Genomic DNA, 24,150 nt, shown 5'->3' on the forward strand with positions numbered 1-24,150 from the left:
CAGGTGATGCACTCTTGTTTTAAAACAAAAAGTAGGGTTGAAAGCTATAGCTCTAAAAACAGCTGCAATTCAGCTGTCTGTCACACAGGTCTATAGGAAAGTGTCAACATTTATACGCCCAAAGTTCTGGAAACTGTGATCTGGCTGCCGAGAGACCAAATTTACCCATCTGGGATTTCAATGAGGACCATCCTTCCGTGCTGCAACTGTACGGTCCACAATATCTGGATTGCAGCATTAAGAATAATTTGCACATTCACAGCCAATCCCAGAGCCCGACACAGAAGGTGGGCTCTCTCAGAACCCAAGTGAGGCTCAAAACTTCCTGTGAGACCCACCACCCACACCTCAGTGCCCAGATTAATGACTCAGCCAGCCCCTTTAGGAGCTCTTGTGCCAGTGATTCTGCAGCGCGAAACCCAGGAGGCTGAGCCACAGTGGCCTACTCTGGGGTCCCTGATAGAAAACAGCACTTGGTCTTTGAAGGAAGAATCATGGCCATCAGTCACCTTCTGGGTTGCCTCACTGAGGTCTCCTCGGGCAGACAGCCTGGCTCTAGGGAGAGTCTGGGAGAGCGAGCTAAAGGTAAGGCCGTCTGCTCTGGAGCCATCTGTCTTGGGTTCAAGTCTTTGCATTATCATGAACTCTGTGCCACAGCTGAGTGTCCATCTCGAAAAGACAGGGCCAACGAAGACCATCTGATACAGGCTTTGTGAGGAAAACCACAACCGTGTCTATAAAGCAGATACTGGGCACACAGGCGGGAGCAACGGTTCCATGATGACGTGACTCAGGGTGTGTTAAGGGAGGAATGAGGCTGGTTTCCCTATTATACTACTCTGAGGTGCCTTTAGTAAGCTGCTAGGATGGGGGGGGGGAGGGCAGGGAAGGGACAGGATAGGACTGGGTCAGAATAACTTACTAGCACTATCCCTCACCAAATACTGACTTTCTCACCAAGAATATGTGGTGTTTATGACCCGGAGGGAGACATGCACACAGGTGGCTCCCAGTCACCTCTGGTGGCAACTGACCACAGGACGGCCAGCTAGGGGACTCCCCCGCCCCCCTGCGCCCTCCCCACTTCTGCTCCAGCAGGACTGAGTTGGGTCTTTGCTTCGTGGGCTCAGCACATCTCTGACAGTGGTTGGTCCCAGTTCACAGGCCAGAAAACATCACTCACATCCTGTGCACTTAATTTGCACTGTAACCTCACAATATTTAGGTTAGCTGTCAGGACTTAGCAAAACAAAAACAAGCAAAACCTGAAGCAACATGTTTATCAACCAGCCACTCGAAGGCTCAGTACATTGGCAAATAAACACAGTAAGAAAAGTGAGCAGGCACCACGCGTCACGGTTTCCAGCAACAAGGCCTCACCACCACCTCCCCAGTGTCACGGTAAACCTCCTGCCTCCAAAACAATGAATCCCGGAAATAGGAGAGTGGGACTCATACCTTTTTAAAAAAACTTATCTTTTGTAATGTGCACTTTTGCCAGCTGCTCTTTACTGCAACAGATCAAAAGGAAAAGTACATAATGGCCTTGCCTTTTATTCCTCCCCCAGTGCTCTATTCTTAAGGGGAGGGGTTCTGAGAGCTGAGCGCAGCTCACCGGGAAAACCTGCCACAGGGTTCCCAGTGTGCAGCTTAGAAAGAAAGACACACCCAGTCTGGCAGCTGCTCCTTCTGGTGATGTAAACTTAGGGTTCCAGTCCACGGCTCTGTGCACCTGCCACGCTGGCAGGAGGAAGAGGGAGAGGACGCAGGCAGACACCCCTCACTCAGCCCTCGGAGATGCACTGGCACTCAGACTTGGTTGCATCTTGGCATGGAGCTTTCAAAGCTTCCTATGCAAGACTCTCACCCAGCCTTCTACCCCCTGAAATTTTATGTGCAGTCAGGGTTGAGAAACATCACAAAGAGGTTCTTCCCAAATACATATCCCTCCCAGATAAGGCATGAGACGGGGTCCCGTCCTGCCCTGTTTCTTCACAGAACTCTAAGGAATTGGCCTCCAACAGGAGCTAAGAGCACAGTTTAGAGCACATGATATTTCTAACAGGGTCCCTAGTACCTAAGCCTGCATGGAATTCAAATCCTCCCCATGCGCCTCAGGCTGGCTCAGCACAGGCTCTTTATCCTGACAATCCCGACAGAACCTTCATGGCAACAAACACAGAAACTTGATGCGGTGATGACTTATGCTCAGTGATCAGCTGCTGAAAATGCCAGACTTCCTGACAGCTTGTTTCTCCTCCCAGAGAACTGGTTTTTGAAGGACAAGCTGCAAAGAGCCAAGAGTGGCCTGGCTTTTGCTAGGGCTTCCGGGGAAGAGGAAATGGAGAGATGGTTAGTTCCTCCCTGAGATGCTGCTACAGGATCCCAGGCAGGAGGGAACACAGAGATAGGGGCAGATGCTCAGAGCACCCTCGCTGGCTCTGAGTGCCAATTAGCAAAGAACCAGACACGCTGCTACACAGCCCGAGTCCCAAAACTGCTCTCCCCTGACCCCACCTCAACCCTCACAGGGGTGCTGCGCTGCAGGCGCTGCCGTGCTTTACACAGAGGACACTGCACCTCGGGGAGAAAGGAAAAGGCCACCCAGAGCTGCCAGCTCCTGCATGGCAGAATGAGAACAGAACCTACCCACCTTTCCCACGGCTGTTATAAGAGTGGAAAGAGCCAGGTGCCACCCCTGCCAAGGGTAATGAGCAAAAGTGAGGCAGCAGGGCTGGGGAGTCAGGGGGTCAGGCTCAGGCCCTCCCTGGGGGTTGTGGGATACTGAGTAAGTAGCTTGATAGTATCTGAGCCTCCGCTTCCTCATTAGCTATGGCTGGCTGTGTATAAGCTGGCCCTCAACAACACCTGCCTCTTGGTATTCGAGCCCTTATGTAACCCCCTCCCTGTGAGTGCAGAATACAGCAAGTGAAGGGACGTCACTCTCAAGATCAGACTGCAAAGGGTGTGGTTTCTGTCTTGGGCATTGCAAGACCTCAATAAATTTTCATGAAAGCAACAAGGACATCAAAATTCAGATGGTGAAGTGTCACTATATTTAAAAAGCAAGTAAAAGACTTGACCAGAGCCCCTGCTAATTTTCTTAAATTCAACAGGCTTCCTAAAAAGCAGAATATCTGTTCTTGGACCCACCATCTGGCTTATTCATTCTAAATGTGTCAAATTGGGTTCACATGAGGAGCACTGCCCTCAGTCACTGCCCAAAGAGCCCCGAGAACAAGAAGAAAAACCAAATCAAAAAAGAACCAGGTTTACCTCTGTTAACATTTCCACACCATCAAAAACAAATGACTTTTAAAAAAGTGACCCACTTGACATAAGTCTCACTATTCTCTGGTATAATGTGGGTTCAGAATTTTGTGCTTCCCTCCATTAAATCCACTGAGGAGAAGATATGCAGGAAGGGTTTACAACCCTGTCCCTTATCCTAGGAGCCTCACCAATCAGTTAGAGAGATAGAGAGAAAATGGAGGTGTGGAGAACAGAAAGAAGGGTTCTTTCCATCCAAGCCAGGGCGGCTTGTTCCCTCACACGTTGAGTCGTTCCAGACATGTGCTGAGGAGCAACGACCCAACAGCACTGAGTCAGGCGGCCTGGAGACGACCTCTCCTCCATTGCTGGGACTACTGAGGCCATCTATAGTGGACCTTTTCAAAGCATTCTAAAGCATTCTCTGAATTATCATTTCCACTCAGATCCCATTCATCTCCATTTGTCTCTGAGAGAAAAGGGAGGCAATCCGTGATCCCCTTTAATGCACACAGGCATTCTGGACCCTAGACCCAGCTCTCCCACCTCCCCATATTCTGCTTTATTCTGTCTCATCTGCATCTTTCCCAGCAGCTCTTTGCCACAGCACAGGGCCACCTCTTCTCCGCCCCTGAACTGTCAGTCCCCAGGACTCCCACTGCCCACCTAGGCCTCCTCAGCCTCACTACTTCCTCCGGGTCCTCTCCTTTCACTCCCCTTCAGCTCTCTGTGATGGCCTGTTTTCGTCAAGCTGCAGCTTCTGGCCTCCTTTGTCTTCCCTTGTTTTCTCCTTTTTTGCAGCGTTCAGAACAGGTGTTAATAGCAGGGTAATAATTATGAAGCGAACATTTTTCTACACATTTATTTTTATGGAATCAAATTCCTTCCTCTCAGAACTAACTTTAGACCGAAAACAAGCATTTAATGGAAACTGAAAACAACAAATACGAGACTGCTTTTATAGATTGTGCAAATCTAAGGCTACAGCTAAATTCTCAAGTAACTTAAAAGGTTCATGTTCCATGTACTCTTGAAGCCAATTTAGAGAATGAGTATTAAAGGAGGGGAAATCGTGGTCTTTGCAGTTTTAAAGGCAACTCACAGTCTTTCTGAACTCAAATCAAATCCATTTGATCGGTAAGCTTGTCTTCTTGCTATTTTCTTGACCAATATTTCTTAAGCATTGTCATTTTAATGATAACCTAAGAGCTGCCTCCTACTACAAACTACACAGGATTCTGTGAACTACCCATAATCAGACAAGGCACAGCAATTTGTTTAATTTGGTAATTGTTCCTTTGCCAGCTGACAGGAGTTTCATCAAGGCGGACTAACTGTACAGACAGCTCTTCTAACTAGGCAACTGGGAACCAAAAACCCTCCATTAAACCACGGATGAGATTAATGGGCTTGACTTGTGATTTGTTATTGGTCTACTTGGGTAAATGCCAGCATTTCAATTATCCGAGCCAAACCAGCTGTCCATTGTTGCTTCATTTTTCTGGAAGGAAAAGAACATTAGTTTCATCTGCAACATACTTGAACATCTCAGATCAACCGCACAGTCTTCTGAAAGATATTTTTGAGAGATGTGTTCACTACATTTCCAGAATAATATGAAGGCTATTTGTTAGACATGGGCACACATCCAGAGGAAGAGAAAATATCAATTCGTCAATTGAACGGAGGCAAAACAGTGACAGCAGTGCCCAAAATGAGCTGTTCTGCTGCCTGCAAGCTTCATAAGCAATAAGTAGTAGAAACTTGTCACAGCTTGAAAGATTCCTATGTGACAGAGACAAAGAAATAAAACTAGAAATTTGGAAAAAAAAGTATAGACAACTGTTGTTGTCTAGATGGGAAGACAGATTCCTGGGGTCTTCTACTCCATTATCTTTCTAGAATGTTCTCACCCAAAGCTTGTTTTTTTCTTTCTTTCTTTCTTTCTTTTTGTGATTCTCTTATTTTTAATTTTTTTAATTTTATGTATTTTTTACATCATTTTTCATTTTTGCACAATGTATGCATTTTCATCTTGGTTATAGTCCCCACACAATTCTCACCCCCCTTGTTTTGATCCTACTCCCTCCTCCTCCTGCCCCCAGTGTGTTTCTGGTTTACAGTTGCTTGATTTTGATTTTTACTTTATTATAATTAGTCTTTTTCCTGGTCCCTTATTTAGGTTTTCTAAATTCCTGCTATGACTGAGACCATCTGGTATTTTTCTTTTTCTTTCTGGCTTATTTCACTGAGCATGATCCCTTCCAGCTCCATCCATGATCCAGCAATTCCACTCCTAGGTATTTACCCAAAGGACACAGAAACATCAATTCAAACGGGCACCTGCACCCCTATGTTTATAGCAGCACTATTTACAATAGCTAAGCTATGGAAACAACCCAAATGCCCAAAAATAGATGACTGGATCAAGAAGATCTGGTACATATATACAATGGAATATTACTCAGCAATCAAAAAAGATAAACTCATGCAATTTGCGCCAAAGCTTGTTCTTAATGGTCAACTTGGTCATCGGTGGCTTTATTGGCCCCATTTCTCTCTCTTCCTGTGGCTACAGAAAATCCCGCTTTGTGGAAACTCACTCTCTCCCTGGTTTCAGTGACACTGTTGCTAATTCTCTTTTAATCCTAGAAGTTTTTCTTGGCTTCTGCCTCTTGACTGTAAATCTAGGACATCCTGGGCCATCTGTTCTCTCTCCCGCAGTGATTTCATCCAGTTCTCCAGAGATGGTCACCAACAAGTCCTTCCCCATCTCTTTTTCTCAATCCTTCCTTTCTGCAAATTTGTCTGGTTGGACTGTCCTTGGACTATCTGCCAGTTTCTGTCAGCTCTTCCGGGGCCTTAGCAGCAGAAAACAAGTTTGATATTTTCTGAGGCTCACCTGAAATTCATGTCTCCATAGAATTCCTCAAACAAGGGATATGTTTTGACAGAAACTTTGAAAGGTTATTTGAAAAGTTAATTTAGGGCTATTAGATGCTATGAATAACTGTCATCCTGGAATGGTTCATCCTTCAAAGTGATTAGATGTTTCTTCAGTGAATTTCTCTCATAAGAAAGATAAGTGAAACCCAAGTGTGAAACTCCAGAAAAAACACCATCTCGAGAACTTTCAGCATAATACAGAACATCCCTCATCGGAAGTGACCCATAGCCTCAGGCTGCTCTTTTGCTGTGGCATGTTCCCCCACACCTGCTCTCAGTACTACTCACCATAGGCTGTCGGTCAATTTACAAACTCTTTATAACTGAGTCAGGTGAGAATCTACACCCCCAGCTGAAAGGTTGTTTGGAAATTAAAATATTCATATGGTATCAAAGTGCTATCCTACAAATTACTAACAAATTATACAAGGGGAAAATCTGACATTACAACAGAGAGATCAAGCGATCACCACCTTAAGCTACCAATCACATTTAGCACCACCCACAGTGAGACAATTTAACATATGTCTCTCTAGGTATCAGTGTACTAGGAAGAACCTATCACCCAGGATTAAATTTGGGAAAAAGTATTCTAAATCTAACAACTAAAAAAAAAAAAATCTAACCAAGCTCTAGACCTAACATGCCACTTATACAATTAATATAGGGAATAACAGAACAAGTTAAAGATTTTGTGGCAGATTATATTTTCCAAAGACAGCTGTGCCAAAATATCTAAGCTCATAAGCTTTTGCTATAACGTGACACTGACGTGCTTTACACTGACATTCTTCCCTCCACAGAGAGGTAGTGCTGATGTCCTCTACCTGGCACATGGCCAGACCTATGACTGTAGAGGAGTGTGGGACACTGAGTAACTTCTAAAGCTAGAATATATAGCTTCTGCCTTGTTCTTTCTCTCGGGACACACACTTTGGGAGGCTTAAGTCAACAGGTCAGGGGACCTCTGGTTCCCCTGAAGAGCACTGGGAATGATACCTGAGGAGCCCCAGCAGATCCAGGCCCCCACTAGTCACCTTGGTTGGAGTCTATGAGACAGGTGAGGGAGCAAGCCGTTCAGATGGCACCAGCCCAGTCCTCCAGCTGTCCCAGATTGTGCCGAATGGCCCAGAAATCAGCCGTCCTTGTCAAACTCTGCCCAGATCACAGTAACGTGAACACAATAAACGCTGGTACTTACGCAGCCATAGCAAGTGGAACCTGAAGAAGCATCCAGTTACCAATCCAAACTGTAAGTCGTTGTATAAAACCACTAATCTAAACTCTTCAAAAATCAGAATCATTGATTTAGTCTGTGCAGGCTGCCACACCACAGACTGGGTGGCTTAAACAATAAACGTCAATGTTCTCATGTTCTGGAGGCGGAGTGTGAGGTCAGGTTCTAGTGAGAGTTCTCTTGCTGGCTCGCAGGTGACCACCATCTCACTGTCCTCACATGAACTTGGGAGACTACCCTAAATTATCCAGAGAGCCCATGTAATCCCAGGGGCAAGTAAAGGCAGTGCTGTCACCTTGGCTGGAGTCAGAGAGCTGTAGCAGAAGGGGAAGACAGGGACTGGAAACAGGACAGGGGTGTCGCTGGAGGGAGCAAGGTGAGACACACAGAAGGACATGGGCGGCTCGAGGACTGTGACCTCTAGCTGACTGCCTGCCAAGTCCAACCACCAAGGAACTGGGTTCAGCCAACATCAAGTGAGGTACGGAGAGGACTTGTTCCCAAAGCACTCAGTCAGGAACACAGTCCTGTCAATATCTTGATTTTGACCTTGTAAGACCCTAAGTAGAGGACCTGCAGAGCCTACCCAAATATCTGACCAGCTGAAACTGTGGCATAATAAATTTGTGTTGTTTTAAGATGCTAAGTTTGTGTGAATTTATGGTAGCAGCAGTAGAAGGATAAAAACATATAAAAGACATTTGGAGGACAACTAGAAAAGTCATATATGGTTGGGACATTAGATAATATTATAGAATTACTGTAATTTTCTGAGCTATCAAAATGGTACTGTGGTTCTGGAGGAGGTTGTCTGAAGTCCTTGGACAGGAATATGAAAGTACCTAGGGGAACAGAGCCACCATGCCTGCAAGATGTGAAGCAACTATAATAAAATGTCAACAAGTGTTGAATTGAGGTGGAAGGCAAAGGAATGCTCATTGCACTATTTCCTCAACCTTTCCAAATGTCTGGGGAAAAAAATTATAATCAAATGGAGAAAAATATGTTGTGTTAAGGAAGCTAGACATAAAAGAACACATACTATGTGGTTCAATTTCTGTAACTTTTAAAAACATAGCTAAGTGGTAAAATTATTAAAAACAAGGCAATAATGATAAACAAATATCAGAATAGTGGAGGTTCCTGGACTCTCATCTAGAGACCGGGTGTTGGTTTTGGGGTCTGGCAATTAACACAAGGTAGACATGATCTGTTGCCCTTCTGGGCCTCCATTTCTCTCAAAGGGGATGTTACTGTGGTTACTGAAGAGTTGGCTCACACTTTAGATGCCTGAGGAATTAAGAGCACAAGGCTGCATCAGGCCTCCACTGGTTTGTAGTGGGGAGAGATGGAGTTCTGACTGGAGGAGGGAGAGTTTCTGGTTGCTGACGAAATTTCCTCCCTTAACTGAAGTGATGGCTGTATAATAATTTATTGAGCTATATATACTCATGCTTTATGCTCTAGTGTATACACAGCTGATATTTCACAATGAAAGAAGTCATAAAAACTGTTATTATACTTGCCAAAACATTGCCTGTTTTTTAAAATTATCCATTTATGCCTTACCTTATGTGAGAAGTAATTGATGGCAGACCTGTATTTTGATTCTTGTTTAATAAGATTTGGGAGCATGATCATTCCTAAGAGCCTTTCTTTCTGAAGAGTGAAACAAAACCATAAACCTATTGAATTAAAGACTCTAGAAGGGGAGCCCCAAAATCTGTGATTTAATAAATCCTCTTGGTGATTCTGAAGCTGCTGAAGTTTGAGAACCCTTGGTATAAGTACACAAATAAATAATCTTTATTAGCTTCATGGAGTAAAAACTTCATCTTAAAGACCTTTTAGATATTGCCTCCTAACACACTTAAAGCCCATCATGTCTGTAAAACCTCAGGCCTCCATCCTATCAAAGGTCGTACCAGGTTGATGCACAAGACTGACCCAGAGGCCTGCTGTGGCCAAGGAGAGAAAAGGTTTGTGCTCTTATTTCCTGGGGCATTTAAAGAGCGAGTCAATCTCTTCAATAACCACAGAAGCATCCCCTTGGAGAGAAGCAGAGGCTCAGAGAGACAATAGATCATGCACACCCGTGTTAATGGCCAGACCCAACACCTACACCTGCTTTCTGAGATGAAAGTCCAAGATCCTGCCTTGTAAGAGCACTTAACAAGCATGAAATGGGGGAGAGTTATTCCCATTGGCCACTGTGCATCCTTGATCAGGTTGCCCTGATGGTACGCAAAACCACCAGAGGGACTTTGGATAAACAAATTACTTCCTTGAATTGCCACATTTACTGAGGAGCCCCAAGAGACTTCTTTCTTCAGTTAGGGCTGAACAGAGCAAGAATCTATGCCGGCTGAGGTAGCTCACCTCAACTGCTAGACACTGAGCTGGTGCAGACCCCTATGAGGTCAGTGCAATATGTGTTTGTGATGAGATGTGATTCCCAGTCCCCCGATGGCTGCAGTCCTGCACCGTGACCTTTATGTGTCAGCACCAGCCTTCCTACAAGGAGGCAAGAGCTAAGAAATAAGCTGGCAACCCATTTCAGCTATAACAAAGGCACAGCCTTTTCCCGTCCAACCAAAGGAAAACCTCTGATGGTGAACAGGTAACCCAGAGCCAGAGATCAGCCAGACAAACTTCACCTCTGTAAGGACTGGAAAGAAGACTCAAAGAGTCAAATACTTTGAATGCCTGTTACATGTTACCAAGGCAACCCTGCGCCAAGCTCTCACAACTGAAATCTTCCCAACCTTGTTTTCAGACATTCACTTGCCCCCACGTTCTGTTTTATGCTATTCTTTAAATTCTTTTAAAATAAATATGTATCTTTTGATTATTCTGGAGCCATCATTTCTAAAAAGAAGGGTCATCAGCCTCCTTATTAAATGTTTAGTCTTTTATGTAAATCAAATGTCAAGGAGGTAAGGGCCTTGAAGCAATAATAATTTTCACTTTGCAAATGTACAAATCGGAGACAAATTTGAAAAGAAACTCATGACAGTTTTCATGGTCTAAAGGGCTTACTGGTTTGGGATAAACAGACCCATGGCGCAAAAAATACTTACAAGACAACGAGGGCAATATGCAAAATGTCTGGTGGCGTTGTCTTTAATCATTTTACGTGTGATGATGGGATTGTGAAGAAGGAAGGGAAGGGAAGGAAGTAAGAGCAAGCCCTCATCTTTTGACTATCACATACTGAACTCTTTCTAGAAGAAGATATACAATGTCTAGGGCTTGCTGCAAAATAATTCCAGCAGCGGGGTATAGAGGAAATAAGACTGGCAACTGTTGAAGCTGGACAATGAGTGTTTGGGGCAGGGGGAGGGGGAAAGGCCTCCCTATTTTATTCTATTCTCATTTATTTAGTACAAGTTAGAAACATTCCATAATAAAATATTACCCCGCAAAAAAGAAGATGAGAAAGAAGACAACAAGAAAGAAGAAAAAAGCAGGCGAGTAGAGGGAAAGGGATGAGCTCGAGCAGGGAATGGCGAGAGGAAGGAAAAAGGGAAGAGAGATGTGAGGACAGAAGCAGAGGACCGTGAGGCGGTGGGGATGCCACAGCCCCAGGAGAGCCCCGTGACTGCATGAAGGCGCTGTTGCAGGGATGGACAAAACCTGGAGGAACACAAAAGCATCGGAGGACTGTCCCATAAAATTTCTGATAAAGGGTGGCTAGGGAGTGCGGAGGCGGTGCTCTAAGATTACCACATCCCCAGCCCTCAGTCCACGTGGCCTTGGGGAAGACACAAGGGCACATTTTGAATTTATTTCACTGGATGACTGTTAGAGGGCAGTAATTTCTGTATTTCCCTGACCCAACAATGGCAAAGCCCTCAATCTTACTACCGGGCACCATCATGTTCAGAAGACTAAATGTAGAAGCACAAGGAGGAAATCACCACAGGGATTTAAAGCCCAGTGAAAATGAGTGTAAATAAAAATTCCAAAGATCTCCATGGTAAAGACACTCAGCAAAGAGTCAACTCTTGATTACTCTACTAAGGGAGAATAAAAAAGGCTGAGTTGATCCAAACGTCAATTATGCCCAGTCTTGGAACATGTTTCCATTTGTTTTGATTTTACATTGGAATATGAGGGTTTGGGAACTGCTCAGCAGCAATAATCACAATGAAAATAATAACGATGATGATAATAATAATAATAATAAAAACAACACAGCTCTCCTCCAGCAGTTTCCACAGGCATTAATTTGAATCCTATCTGGTTTGGACTGTTTCCCTCTTTGTAAACCTGCTTGATTTTGAAGCAAACTCATAGGAATTGCTCCCAGACAGTTATCAAGATAATTCCTAATAAAAATCACACCCCATCGTCTACTTCAAGATTCACAGCCAAGGCCTGATCCAGAATCAGCTCAGGCACAAGCGCACTGATAAGACAGAGAAATGCAAGTCAGGGCCACGCCTGCCTCAGGGCCATGCCAAAGACCCAGAAGCTAAGCCTGTCCTTCACTGCACGGACCTCGTGGGCCATTATACTGCGCCCAGGGGAGTAGGATGCAGTCTACCCTTTTCCTCATTCCATAGAGTGAGCACTCCCCCCTCACTAGCTTGGAATTTTATTTCTCTTTCGCTCCTCCCTCAGTAGATGTTCAGCTATTCAAATTCAGCTTTTGGTTTCTTACGTTCCTGTTTCTCAAGATGATACAAGCTGTTATGGGAATAACATTGGAAAAAGTGAAACATCACTGCGCTAAAAGACATCATGTGATTATCATTTCGGCTCTCCAGAAAAGTATGCATTTTTTTAATCCAGAGAATTAAAGCTTTTATGTAAGAAAGATGAGAATACAGCTCAAGAGCTGAACCGTTCCTGAAGGGATTCCCAGCCAGAGAGAGGTAGGAAAATGAAGCTAAGACCCAGGTTTTAAAGTTAGTTTTCCCCATGTGGGGAGGAAGATAACATTTTGAGCCATCTTCTTTTTAAAATATTCTGTTAATTGTCAGTTTAGCCATCTGCTGAATGATCCAGCTTTTCTGAGACTTTGGGAATGTTACTTGCCAAGGGCGCAGATTTGCCTAGTCGATAAAATAAATGATTCCTCTACCTCTCACTTTGCTACCCCATATGAGCAAATCGATTATAAAGGTTTAATCAAAAAGCACTGGTGGACCTCTGAGCATGAGGGCATTGAGAACACAGGGATCTCAACTTGTTTCTATTACTCCCACGAAAATGAACAACAGAATATAGCGATGGGGTCCGGGGGTTGGCACCAAAACTGGAAACAACAGAAGGTTCCAACAACATGCCAGAAATATAAAGGAATTTTGGCAGATGGGACGAGACTGAAGAAAAGGCGTAGAAGCCAAAGAGTGCTTCCCCTCTTGAGACCAAGCTGGGTTCCTGAGAGTGGGGCTCCGGTATCTCCTCTACAGAAGGGCAAGGCACAAAGGTGACAGCGAGCAGATGTAAACGCCAGAGTAGGCACCCCTGGCTATGGTGGCTCCCCAAGTCAAGCAGCCAAGGGGAGGGTAGGAGGGAGCCTGTGATGCCCCAGCTCCTACCCAGGTAAAGATCAGACCAACGAAATGCCAGGAGCATTGGAATCCCCACACTCAGGCAGAAATACATGATGTGGAAACTATGATGGAGTTTGCACTGCACTCCCCAAGCTGCTGAGTCTCTAGGTTGATATACTTGTGCACCTCACTCAGGAAACGTAGTGCCTACAAAGGGATTCCAAAACAAACAAGAAAAATACTGCATTCCAAACTCATCTGAAAGATTTATGACAGGAAGCAAAAATAATTTTCAAAAGCATATCCTTGTAGCCCCAAGAAAACTACTGAATATAGATGGTCTGTGGAGATGAGATAATACAGCAAAAATAAGAAAGAAAAAAAGCAGCTGGTTAAGAGTTATGAACAAGAAAATAGGAACTGAATGAGATAAGGCAAAATAATAGTGAATCTAAAAATACAATAGCGAAATTAACATCTGCATTAGAAACCAGACAAAGGAACTTCGATTCAACAGAAATTGAATCAGTGATGTGGAAAGCAAATATGAGAAGTTCTTCCAGAAGGCAGAGAAGAACAAAGAGACAAAAATCATGAATGAGTTGGTGAAAACAAAGGAGGGGAGTGACCAGGGTACAGTGATCATCAGAGTTCTGGAGAAAGTCTTATCAAACTGCAACCGTGGGAGACAGAGGTCCCTGAGCACCAGGAAACACTAAAGTGAAAGGATGGATGCTGACCTTGTGGGGGAAGTTTCAAATGGTAAAGGTGGTGAGAGAAAGAATCCAAGAAGCATCAAAATGGGAGCAAAGATATCACTGTGTGTACAGAGACCATGCTGGGTCAGGTGATGGTGGTTACATAAATTATACATGTGATGAAATTGTACAGAATTACTACTACTTACTACGTACACAGAGAGATTGCATGAAAAAATGGGTAAATCTGAAAAAAGATTTGTACTCTAGTTAATAGTACTAAACCAGTGTCAATTTCCTGGTTTTGATATTATAATGTACTCGATATAATGTTATCACTGGGGAAAGCTTCGTGAATGGTACATAAAGGATCTATGTAAACTACCTTAGCAACTTCCTGCGGATCTATAATTATTTTATTTATTTATTTACACTGTAAAAAGACAGGTTTGTTAGGAAAAGGGGAAAGAAAAAGAGAGGTGCCTGCATAGGCACAGAAGGACAGGAAAGCTCTATAATTATTATTATTTTTTAAAAGACAATAGAAGAAGATCTACAGCAATTTGAAAGAAAAAAGAATTCCATGTTCTAATGAGTTGCTGTTCCTAGATGGAAGCAACAGAAAGTCAGTCTCATTTATGAAAATAATGGGTGATGTCAGAAGATCCAAAGCAAGGGTTAAAGTCAAACTTTGAAAAATGCCACATATCAAAAATATTTAAATGGACAGTCATGCACTAAAAGGTCTACGGATGAGCACTGAAAATAGCTAAAGAGCATTATTTTAAAAATTGTATGAAAATAACTTAAAAACTGGAAGCAAATACAACAAAATGTTTAAGAAATGAAGCATGATCAGAAAAATTACCCATAATAAATTGGACCATAAAAACCCAGGATATACAAAAAAAGGAAATCTTAGAAAAAATAGGTTTAGAAAGTGGGAAGTGCCTGCTAATTTCCTTATCTCACATGGGGAGTGACAGATATATACTGTTGTTTTTTCTCTTTAATGTTGATACTGATGCCTTCAAGTTATCTTTTGGCAGAATAAATAATAGAATTGATTTTTTTTTTTTAAATCACTAGAGGAAAAAAAAAAGCAAAATCCAAAATGCAAGAAACCATTAAAAGAAACCTAAAACTATACTTTAAAAAGTCTAATTAGAAAAATAAATACTAAAAAATAAATACTAGTTATGAAAAGAAATCAAATAGCTTACACTTCCTATTATAGAGACTCTAAGAAGTTTCCCCCAGATGCATGCCCATTTTTAAAATTTTTAAGTTAATTGCATCTACAAGTGAGGCACCAAACAAATTCCACAAATAAAGTATAAAAGTTATATAAAAATGGACAAAACATATTTAAAGAAACAGAAACACAAGACAATAGTGGTGGCACTGTCTGTATCAGACAATGAGAGGAAGTTTCTGTTACCAGTTATTACAACCAATTATTGAGCAAGTATAATTAAATAGTTTACTAATGGCATTAGAATAAATGGATCAAGTGAACACAACTATAACTCAGAGTATAATAATGGTATTAAGAACATGGTTTCAATAAAGCTAACCTTTCAAATCGAGGCAGAAAGGTCTGTTTAACAGAAACAATTGGCTTTTAGAAAAAATAGTAATTCCTTACATCATATACTATAATAATTCTACTTGAGTTAAATGTAAAAATTAAACAAGAAAAGATAAAAAAATATATATTTATCTAATTCAAAGAAAGTCTTTCCAAGTACATGGTTGTGTGCTAATAATAATCATCCCCCTATAAACAAAATGCAAATCAAACAACTAACGGAGGAAAAATATATGTAACAAAACAGAATCATTAAGGATAAATACCTTTACTTAAATGGGCAAAAGACATGACTTGATCATTCAAACACCTACACCCCATTCAAACAATCATTAAACAAACTCATTTTCACTAATAACTAAGAGGTACATAAAAAAATAATATCTTAGGAGTATGACTATACAGCCTTTACACCATTAAGTATATAAGCCACATTATACTTTTAAGTGTTCTTTAATCTTAAGTACTTTAGAACTTAAATTTGTTCATGGCTTTTTGAGAATGCATGTAAAGGAAATAAGATATGTGTACTGAGATTTCTGCCTCGAGGGGAGGGGGTAAGCAGAGCAGTCAAATTGTCCAGAGGATGAGCCCAGCCCTGCCACTTGGGTGATGAGCAATAAAATGAAGTCAATAAGTACCTATCTTTTAGAGCTTTCTATGGGTCCAAAAGGATAATTAGGGGTATCTGGTCTACAGCAAGCATTCAGCAACTATTGGACAGTGGTAGCAGCAATGATGATATTTACCTGTACACTATACTGCTGGTTCAAATATGTCTTACTGAAATGCTTGTAGTCAAATGAGCTTTGGAATTAAGATCTTCTGGGTATTAAAAGATAATAGTATATTTACCCAACTAGATCTGGGGGAGTACCCAGTAATCAATTATATTACTATTCCTATAGTAAAATATATTAATATATTCATCCAAAATGAGCTAAACCTCATTTCAGGTCAGGTTCTGCAATTAAATGAGTCATGAAAAACTTTCAGTTTTTAGAGTTTTCTGGACTTCAGATTTACAGAGGAGGGACTGAGAACCTGTATTTATACTGAAGAAACATTAAGATATACCCACATGTATAATAATAAAGGATAGACTAAATATGTTATGATAGGCCTCCCTGGTGGCGCAAGGGGTTAAGCACCGCATTATGAAACAATCCACAGCCTCTGCAGCACGAGTTCGATTCCTGGCTGGCCTGAGAGAAACCCACATGGCACAGCAGACCTCTACTGCCTCGCCAGCTGCTCCCCTCAGCAGTGTATTTCAGTTAGTCTGCCTGTTCTGTTCCCGGCTCTGTCTCTGGTGAATCCTCTCACCCCCTGCATCTCTGGCCTATACCCCAGCTCTTGTATGCATAAATAAATAAATCTTTAAAAAAATATATGTTATGATACATTCATAAATGGAAAATAATACAGCTTTTTAAAAAGTTACTTTTTCAAAGAATATTAGATAAAATGGGAAAATATTCATGAGTTGTAAATAAAAAAAAGCAAAACAAGAAACATGCATTATGAATTCAACTTTGCAATAATAAACTACATAGATGTAGTTCATTGTTAGATGTTTTATAATACTAGAATAAAAAGCAGCAACCATGCCAAGATGTTAAATTAGCCACACTGATTTATGTTCGCATTTATATTTTCTGTATTTATATTGTATTTTCTGTATTTATATTTCTGTATTTGTATTTCCTAATTTACAATAATCAGGAAAATAATCCACTTATTTCTTAAGCATTTATAGTTGATATTCCTGTGAGGACTATGCTCATTATCTTCCTAGAAGTTTAATAAATTCATCTTTGCTCTCAAGAAATCCAAAATCTCATCTCTAAAAGGCTCTTAGATATCTCAATTCTCTCTCCCCAGACTACATTTCATTCTCTATCAGCGACTCCCTACTGGGAGCTCAGAACAACTTGGCCCAGGCTCCAGGACTTTTTCACACCTCCACCAAATGAAATACCGATGACCTTGCAAGTCAGTGCTGAAAAGGCATTGGTGGTGCAATTAGAATTTGACTCAGCCTGTGCTCCTAACTAAAGAAGCTACCAAAAAAAATAACAATAATTAGGGCTTGTTCAACTGTGTTTAACTTTTGATTTTCTGGTCTTTTTTTAATCAAATCTCAATCAATTAAGAGATAATTGTTGGGGAAAAGGAAGAAGATCTCATTTGGGTTTGGTCTAGATGCTTCTCATGAGCCAAAGGATGTAAACTTGAACTTGACAGACCCAGCAATGAAAACCCCAATCATTTTGTGAAGTAACTGGGGTGCTAAGAAGGATCATGACATGGAATGGCCTTGATGCAGGGACAAAGTGGGGTCCATCTTCTCTACCTGACCACTACATCTAAGGGGTGGACATCTGGCCAGAGCTTTGCAGGACTCAGTTCATATTTAACAGGCGTATTCCTAACACCCACGTGGTCTTCAGTGAACACCTCCCCTGGCATTTTCCACTGGTTTTATATACAGCTGGAAAACATTTTATACTAAGAGGCTATTTGTGACAAAGTCATTAAGAGATCTTATGAGCCTCAATCCAAACTTGGAACAAACAAAAGGTTAAATAAATGGCCAATCAACTTAATACCTAATCACCTCAAAGGACCAGTGGATTGATATTTAATCACTTTTACAAAGAATCCAACAGTCTTTTTAAACTATTGGGAACAGGAGAAATCCTTATGCAAAGCTTTTGTCACACATAAATCATAGCCAACAGGGAAGTTAAATAAGAAGTTAACTCTTAGCTTAATCCCACAGAAAAGTGCTTGCTCACACAAATTATCCACTAGGAATACTTTTTCATTTGTGGAGTATTAATCCTGCTCTCCTGCTTCCTGCCTCCTCCCCTGCCCTTCTCCCTTTCCAAAGAGGAGGAACAGGAAGGAAATTTGCACATCTCCCCTTGCATCTGATCCTTCCTTAAAATAATGACCTTCTAGGAAGAAGGACTGACTTACCCTATCCCAGCTGAAGCACAATCCTAGTCGATCAAGCTGTTTCCTCATGTGCTTAATGTTACTGTGAAGCAAAGGAAAGAGAGTTGGCTTTTTAGAGGGAAGAAAAGTCATAAAATTACATTTTGAGAACGTGAAGGAAAAGTGGAAAAATCTAGATTTTTTTTTTAGATTAGTTATAAGTGTTGTTCTGCCATGGCAAAAAGATCAATCACCAAGAATCAACAAAAATATCAGTTAGATGACACTTTGGACGCATACAGAATCTACTAGAAATGGTCTATGGCCTTGGAGCTGGCCATTTGGATAGGTAATTCCTTTGACCTATGTACCCCTGGCCCATCCATATGTTTGTTTTCTGCACAAATTTAAGTCAAGCATTTATAAGTTTAAAAGCAACTGAAGAAAAAAACCTTAATGTACAATTTGTGGAATCCAAAAGGAACCACACAGTGCTTTGTCAGTCAAAACCTAAAGCTGTTCAACAGCTGGGAGAGAGGGAGAGACATAATCAACTTTAATGTAATATAAAATAAGTAAATACATCATTTCTTTTATAAAGAAAGGGGACAAGTTGATTAATACCACATCTTCTTTCAGTTCGAGCAGATTAAAAATACAGAAGGTAAATTCTGTATTTGGAAAAATGGAAAAATTCTCTTGGTTATCTCTGATTGGCTAATAATGGCTTATTTTATCCCAACCATTATACTAAGCTTTTGCAGCAAAGTGCTTCTTACAGATTGAATGTTTGTCGCCTCCCCCCACCCCTGCCATGCCTCACCCCTGCAATTTCATGTGTGGAAACCAATACCAATGTAATGGTATGTGAAGTGGGATCTTTGAGGGGTGATTAGGTTACGAGGGCAGAGTCCTCATGAATGAGATTAAAGCTCTTATACAAGGGACCCCAGCAAGTTCCTTGCCCCTTCCACCAGGGAGGACAGAGAAAGCAGATGGCTGTCTATGAACCAGGAAGTGGGCCCTCACTAGGCAACAAATCTGCAGGCACTTTGATTCTGGAATTCCCAGTCCCTAGTACTCAACTATAGCAATCAACTAAGACAGTGCTTAATCTTCATCCATTCATACAGGGTAGGATTAGACTATCCATCCTTTACAGATACATAAACCAAGGCATAGAGAGTTAAGTAACTTGCTCAAGATGATTAGCTAGCTAGCAAGGAGGAAAGGCAGGCTTGCAACTAAGTGGCTGGATTCAGGGACAATTGTCTTAATTGCTTGGCTCTGTTGGAAGGTTTGGCAAACTTTTTCTGTAAAGGGCCAGATGGTAAATGTTTTCAGCTCTGTGAGCCATACAGTCTGCACAGCTACTGAACTCTGCCACTGTGGCATGAAAGCAGCTGAGAACAATACGTCAACAAATGAGTGTGGCTATGCTCCAATAAAACTTTATTTATAAGATCAGTAGGACCAATATTAATAATATATATTAATATATTATGTTATAATAATAAAAGCAGGACTTATATTAAATGTACACCATATTCGATCCATTTTATTTGAATCATCATTTCCTCTTTTTTTTAATCAGTCCCATTAATCTAGAATTAACTGTAACTGGAAAAGTGGAAACTGGAAGAAAAAAGAAGAGCAGATGATGCAGTAGATGTTTTCACAATGTAGCTTCGGGTAACACAAAGCAAAGGGAAATGAAAGATGTGGGAAAAACCTCTATATCTCTGAGGAGTAGGATGGGGAAAGGCCCCAGATCTTTGTGAAAGGGGCTGATGTATGTTATAGAAAGGTCCATTCTGCTGGGTTCTAGTAGGAGACCCTCACAACTTTATGTGGGGAGCGGGGGCAGGGATAGGGGAGGGATGTGCACTGTTGTACCACATATACACAGAAACTTGACCCACAGGTAGGATTGGGTGTGTTCTCCTCAGACACATTCACACCTAGGATAAACTGGCCTTATATTTTTACATTGAATGTCTAAGTTCCTATTTTTAGAGAAAATTATAATGTAGAATTTGGGTATAGCACAAATTATGGTCAAGAAGGTGAGAAGCATGTGGAAATTTAGTAAGTGCAACCCTTCCCCTTTTTTCTTTCTCAAAGCAAATATTCAAAGGAAGAATAACTTTGTAAATAACAAAACTTCAAAATGAGCACTTCAATGAAGACGCAAACCCTCTCTGTGACTTCTTAGACAGGAACACAGGTGCTAAAAGAGAAATGCCAAGATACACAAAATTTTTAATAAAATTAAAAATTCAGCAGACTGTGATGCTTTGTTTCCTCTGCTTTCTCATGTGTGGGTTGGCACATTTTTTAAGGCTTCTTTCTGCACACATGTGTTTGGAGAGGACTATAAATAGATACCTTTGTGTCCAGCTTTCTGGATGTAGATTCCTTTCGATGGCGGCATTTTCGGCAGGTAGTCCGAATGCATCCCATCCCATGGGGTTGATGACCTAGTAGCAAAAAGGGAGACCTCAGCCAGATCAGACTGCCAACACCTGCATCAGTACTCTCTCTGGCAATAAACAGGCCGTCATCCTACTGATATGCCTTATCTTTTCTGGATGATCTCAAACTATGCTTTTGAAAGCCAGTTGGCTACCCATGTCATAAGCATAGCAGAGAATTTAGAATACCAAGTCGCCAAGAGCAGTTATCTCTGAGGAGGTGTTTTAGTGACTTTTTACTTCCTCCTTCTTGTCTATAGTATCTGTAATGAACCCAAAATGTTTTTCTGAAATATAAAAAGTTTCTTTCCATTTAAAAAACAAGTATGTATAAAATGAGTTGGCAGTCAAGATGCTTACCTTGTGTTAGTATTTTCCAGCGAAGGAGCTGTGTAGTACAATAGGGTGGCTATGAGCAGCCTATGTGCCTATGTGCCTATAGGACTCCCCTGCTAACCTTAAGTAGAATACTCCTATTTGGTGTGATCTGGTGGCTATTTTGGGCATCTGGGAATGTTATTAACTATTTATACAGAAAAATTTTGAGCATTGCTAGACCTCTAAAATAACCTACTAAACCAAACCAAATAGGAATGTTCTATTTTGAAATAGGGAAAAACTTCAGTTACAATGAAATAAAATTAAAAATTCAGTCCTCAGTGGTACTACCCACCTTTCAAGCGTGCAAGAGTCACCTGTAGTTGGGGACATTTGAACCAGAGAGTGCAGCTACAGAGCATTCCCAGCAATGTGCAAAGTCCTACTGGACAACACTGCACTGGACAGGCACACCAGCTGATGACTGCCTTGTGGCTCTTCGCACCACGACATTTAAGCAGCTGTGGCCCAGCAAGAAGGGAGCAGCCTAGCTAAGTGACACTGGAAGTGATTACCATAAGCCAGGATAGACCAGTAGGCATTTATTGCGCCCAATGGACAACCCATTACAGCTCAGCAGGCAGATACAATAGCAAGTTTTCTCAACCTGACTCACATGAACAGGACAAGAGCTTGAAATGCACTCTGTGGCATCAAGGGACAGTCTCAGAAAGACTGGCTCTATACCTCTTTTCAGGAAAGGCACCTAATTTGAAAATCCCCTACCGTTCTGTGATACTGAGTTCAACCACAAAGCCACAGACACAGCTTCTCCCCCAGTCAGAAGTTTGCCTGTGGGTGAGGATGACTGAGGAGGCTCCAATATTTCTGGGATCTTTCCCAGTCATCCCTCTTACTTCCTGTCCAGCTTCTGGTCTGTCAACTCCTATGTGTTGGATGGGCTGGCTGGTTAGTTATCACACAGAGAACCTGCCTCTGTCCACATACATCTCCTTAGGATAACCCCCCCTACTCAGGGTGTTTGCCGGCACCACTTCATCTCCTGTTCATATCACAATGGGGCATTTTCCACTAAAGAAATAGGTCTTGTTTTCCTTAAAAAAAAAAAAATTCTCCCTCTCATTATCAAAGTAATGCATATTCCATAATTCTCCCATTCAATCATATGTAACCAGTTACATTTAGCAAATTTATATTCAACTTTCATATATAATTCTTTTTTTTTAATCTCCATTTTACTTCTTTCACTGTGAACCTAGAGTTTTCTTACATCTTTCTGCTCCTGAGGTGCACACAAGTCACCCACAGTCACCTCTGCTTTGGGTCCATAAAGCACCGACAATTCAGTGTCCCCACTGGGCTCGTCCTCCCATCCCGGCCCCCAGTTCTGTTCTCTGCCTTGCCCCTCTTAGTAGGTAGCAGTGGGAGAAGAGGCACATCCCTCCAGTGGTTGGAGCCAATTGCATTATAGTCATCCTTCCAATATGCACATTAGTAATTTAACTAAATCTTAGTTAATTTAACCATTATTGCATGTTCCTCAAATGACTAACATAATACAAGCTTATTTTTAAACAAGGAAAATGACACAACACATGACCCCTGCAGCCCCTTTGGTGTACTCCATAACACCAGCCTGTGTGTCCCTCCACACCTTTCTCTTCCTTCAGACTCAGACAGGTAAGCACATGCACACAAGGAGGGCAGCTGGCTTCTTTATATTTTAAGGAAAGAGAAGCTGTTAGATACTATTTTATGACCTATTTTCTTTTCATTTAACATATCATATGTAACTATGTATGCATGCATATGTGTGTATATTATATATTATAGATGTATAATATATATACATATATATATTTTTTAAATAATTCTAACATTCCCTGGGTTTTCTCTTCTATGTAGTTTTAGGAACTTGACTAGACATAACCCAATCCAATTGATCTTTTGGATGAGTTTTCTTTTCCTCTTGCTAACTGTAGTAGCCAATCAAAGTCTTTCATCCTCCAAATAGCATCCTCCCCTCCTAGAGAGAAATGGCTCCGCCCCCCACCTTCAGGTGGCTCTGCTACTGACCGCCAGCACTACAGGGGAGGCACAGGCCTGATTCCTTCTCCAGGCTGGTCTGCAGTCTGGAGCTGGGCTTGGGGGCAGGGTGCAGGGAACTGGACACCAGGACAACAACAATGCACTCTCTCTCTTCAATGCACTCTCTCTCTTGTCTCCTCGGTCAGGAGAAAAAGGACATGAGACAGGGCTTCAGGTAGCCCTGCCTCCCACCTGGCAGAGGTCTGAGAAAATAAAGCTGAAGGTGGACAGAAGCAGAAATGGAGGTGGAGCGAGACGGGGGTACCGTGTGTTTCAAGGACTTGGTCCTGATTCCCTGGGCCTGGTTCCTGCATTTCCTTTGATTCTGAATTACACCAGGATCTGCAAAAACAAATAAAACCTTCCTTTTTTTTTTTTTTAAATATTTATTTATTTATTTATACAAGCACTGGGTACAGTCAGAAGTGCGGGAGGGTGAGAGAATTCACCAGAGCCAGAGCGGGGAGCAGAGCAGGCAGAAGGACCAAAGCACACTGCTGAGGGGAGCAGCGGGCGGCAGGAGAGGTCTGCGCGCCATGTGGGACCCTCCTCCGGTGGCTGGGAGCAGCCGGGGATCGAACCGGCGCCGCAGAGGCCAAGGGCAGCTTCACAACCCAGCGCTCAACTGCTGCGCCACCGGGGAGGCCCTAAAACCTTCCTTTTTGCTTAAGCTGGTCTGAGTTAGGGTTTAGTCCCTGGTAGCCAAGAATCCTGACTAAAAAACACCCTTTAGGACAGAGCTTTCTCTTGAATATTACCTAATCCTTAGATAAAAAACCATTCCCCTGTATTAACTATTAAGCTTCACATTATTTCTCTCTCTTTTTAATTTCCAAGAGCTAAATACTAAAAGCCAATATTGGGGATATGTGCTGGATTACTAGAGAGTCTGCAATACTTCCATGGGCAACGCTGGAGTCAGCTTCCAGCTGTGCTTTAACTCTCCCAGGGACGCTTCATGGGCAGAATAATGTAGCTGTTGTATAACTGTTGCAGGAAAACTTAATTACTACTTGGGTTTTTCAGTAGGAACTGCCAACATGGCACCAGTTCAATGTTT

The 24,150-nt window shown here is 41.9% G+C and overlaps 1 protein-coding gene across 1 annotated transcript in view; it reads right to left on the reverse strand.

Moving 5' to 3' along the window:
- Positions 1-24,150, reverse strand: part of LARS2 (leucyl-tRNA synthetase 2, mitochondrial) — a gene marked incomplete at both ends in the record, with an annotated part of 122,291 nt that overhangs the window by 85,473 nt on the left and 12,668 nt on the right. Inside the window, 2 exons of the mRNA XM_084247783.1 lie at positions 18,232-18,292; positions 20,578-20,669. Coding sequence (XP_084103909.1) covers positions 18,232-18,292; positions 20,578-20,669 — 153 coding nt within the window. The remainder of the gene's footprint in view (positions 1-18,231; positions 18,293-20,577; positions 20,670-24,150) is intronic.

Source organism: Talpa europaea (assembly GCF_964194135.1).
Source record: "Talpa europaea genome assembly, chromosome: 11".
Classification (NCBI taxonomy): Eukaryota; Metazoa; Chordata; class Mammalia; order Eulipotyphla; family Talpidae; genus Talpa; species Talpa europaea.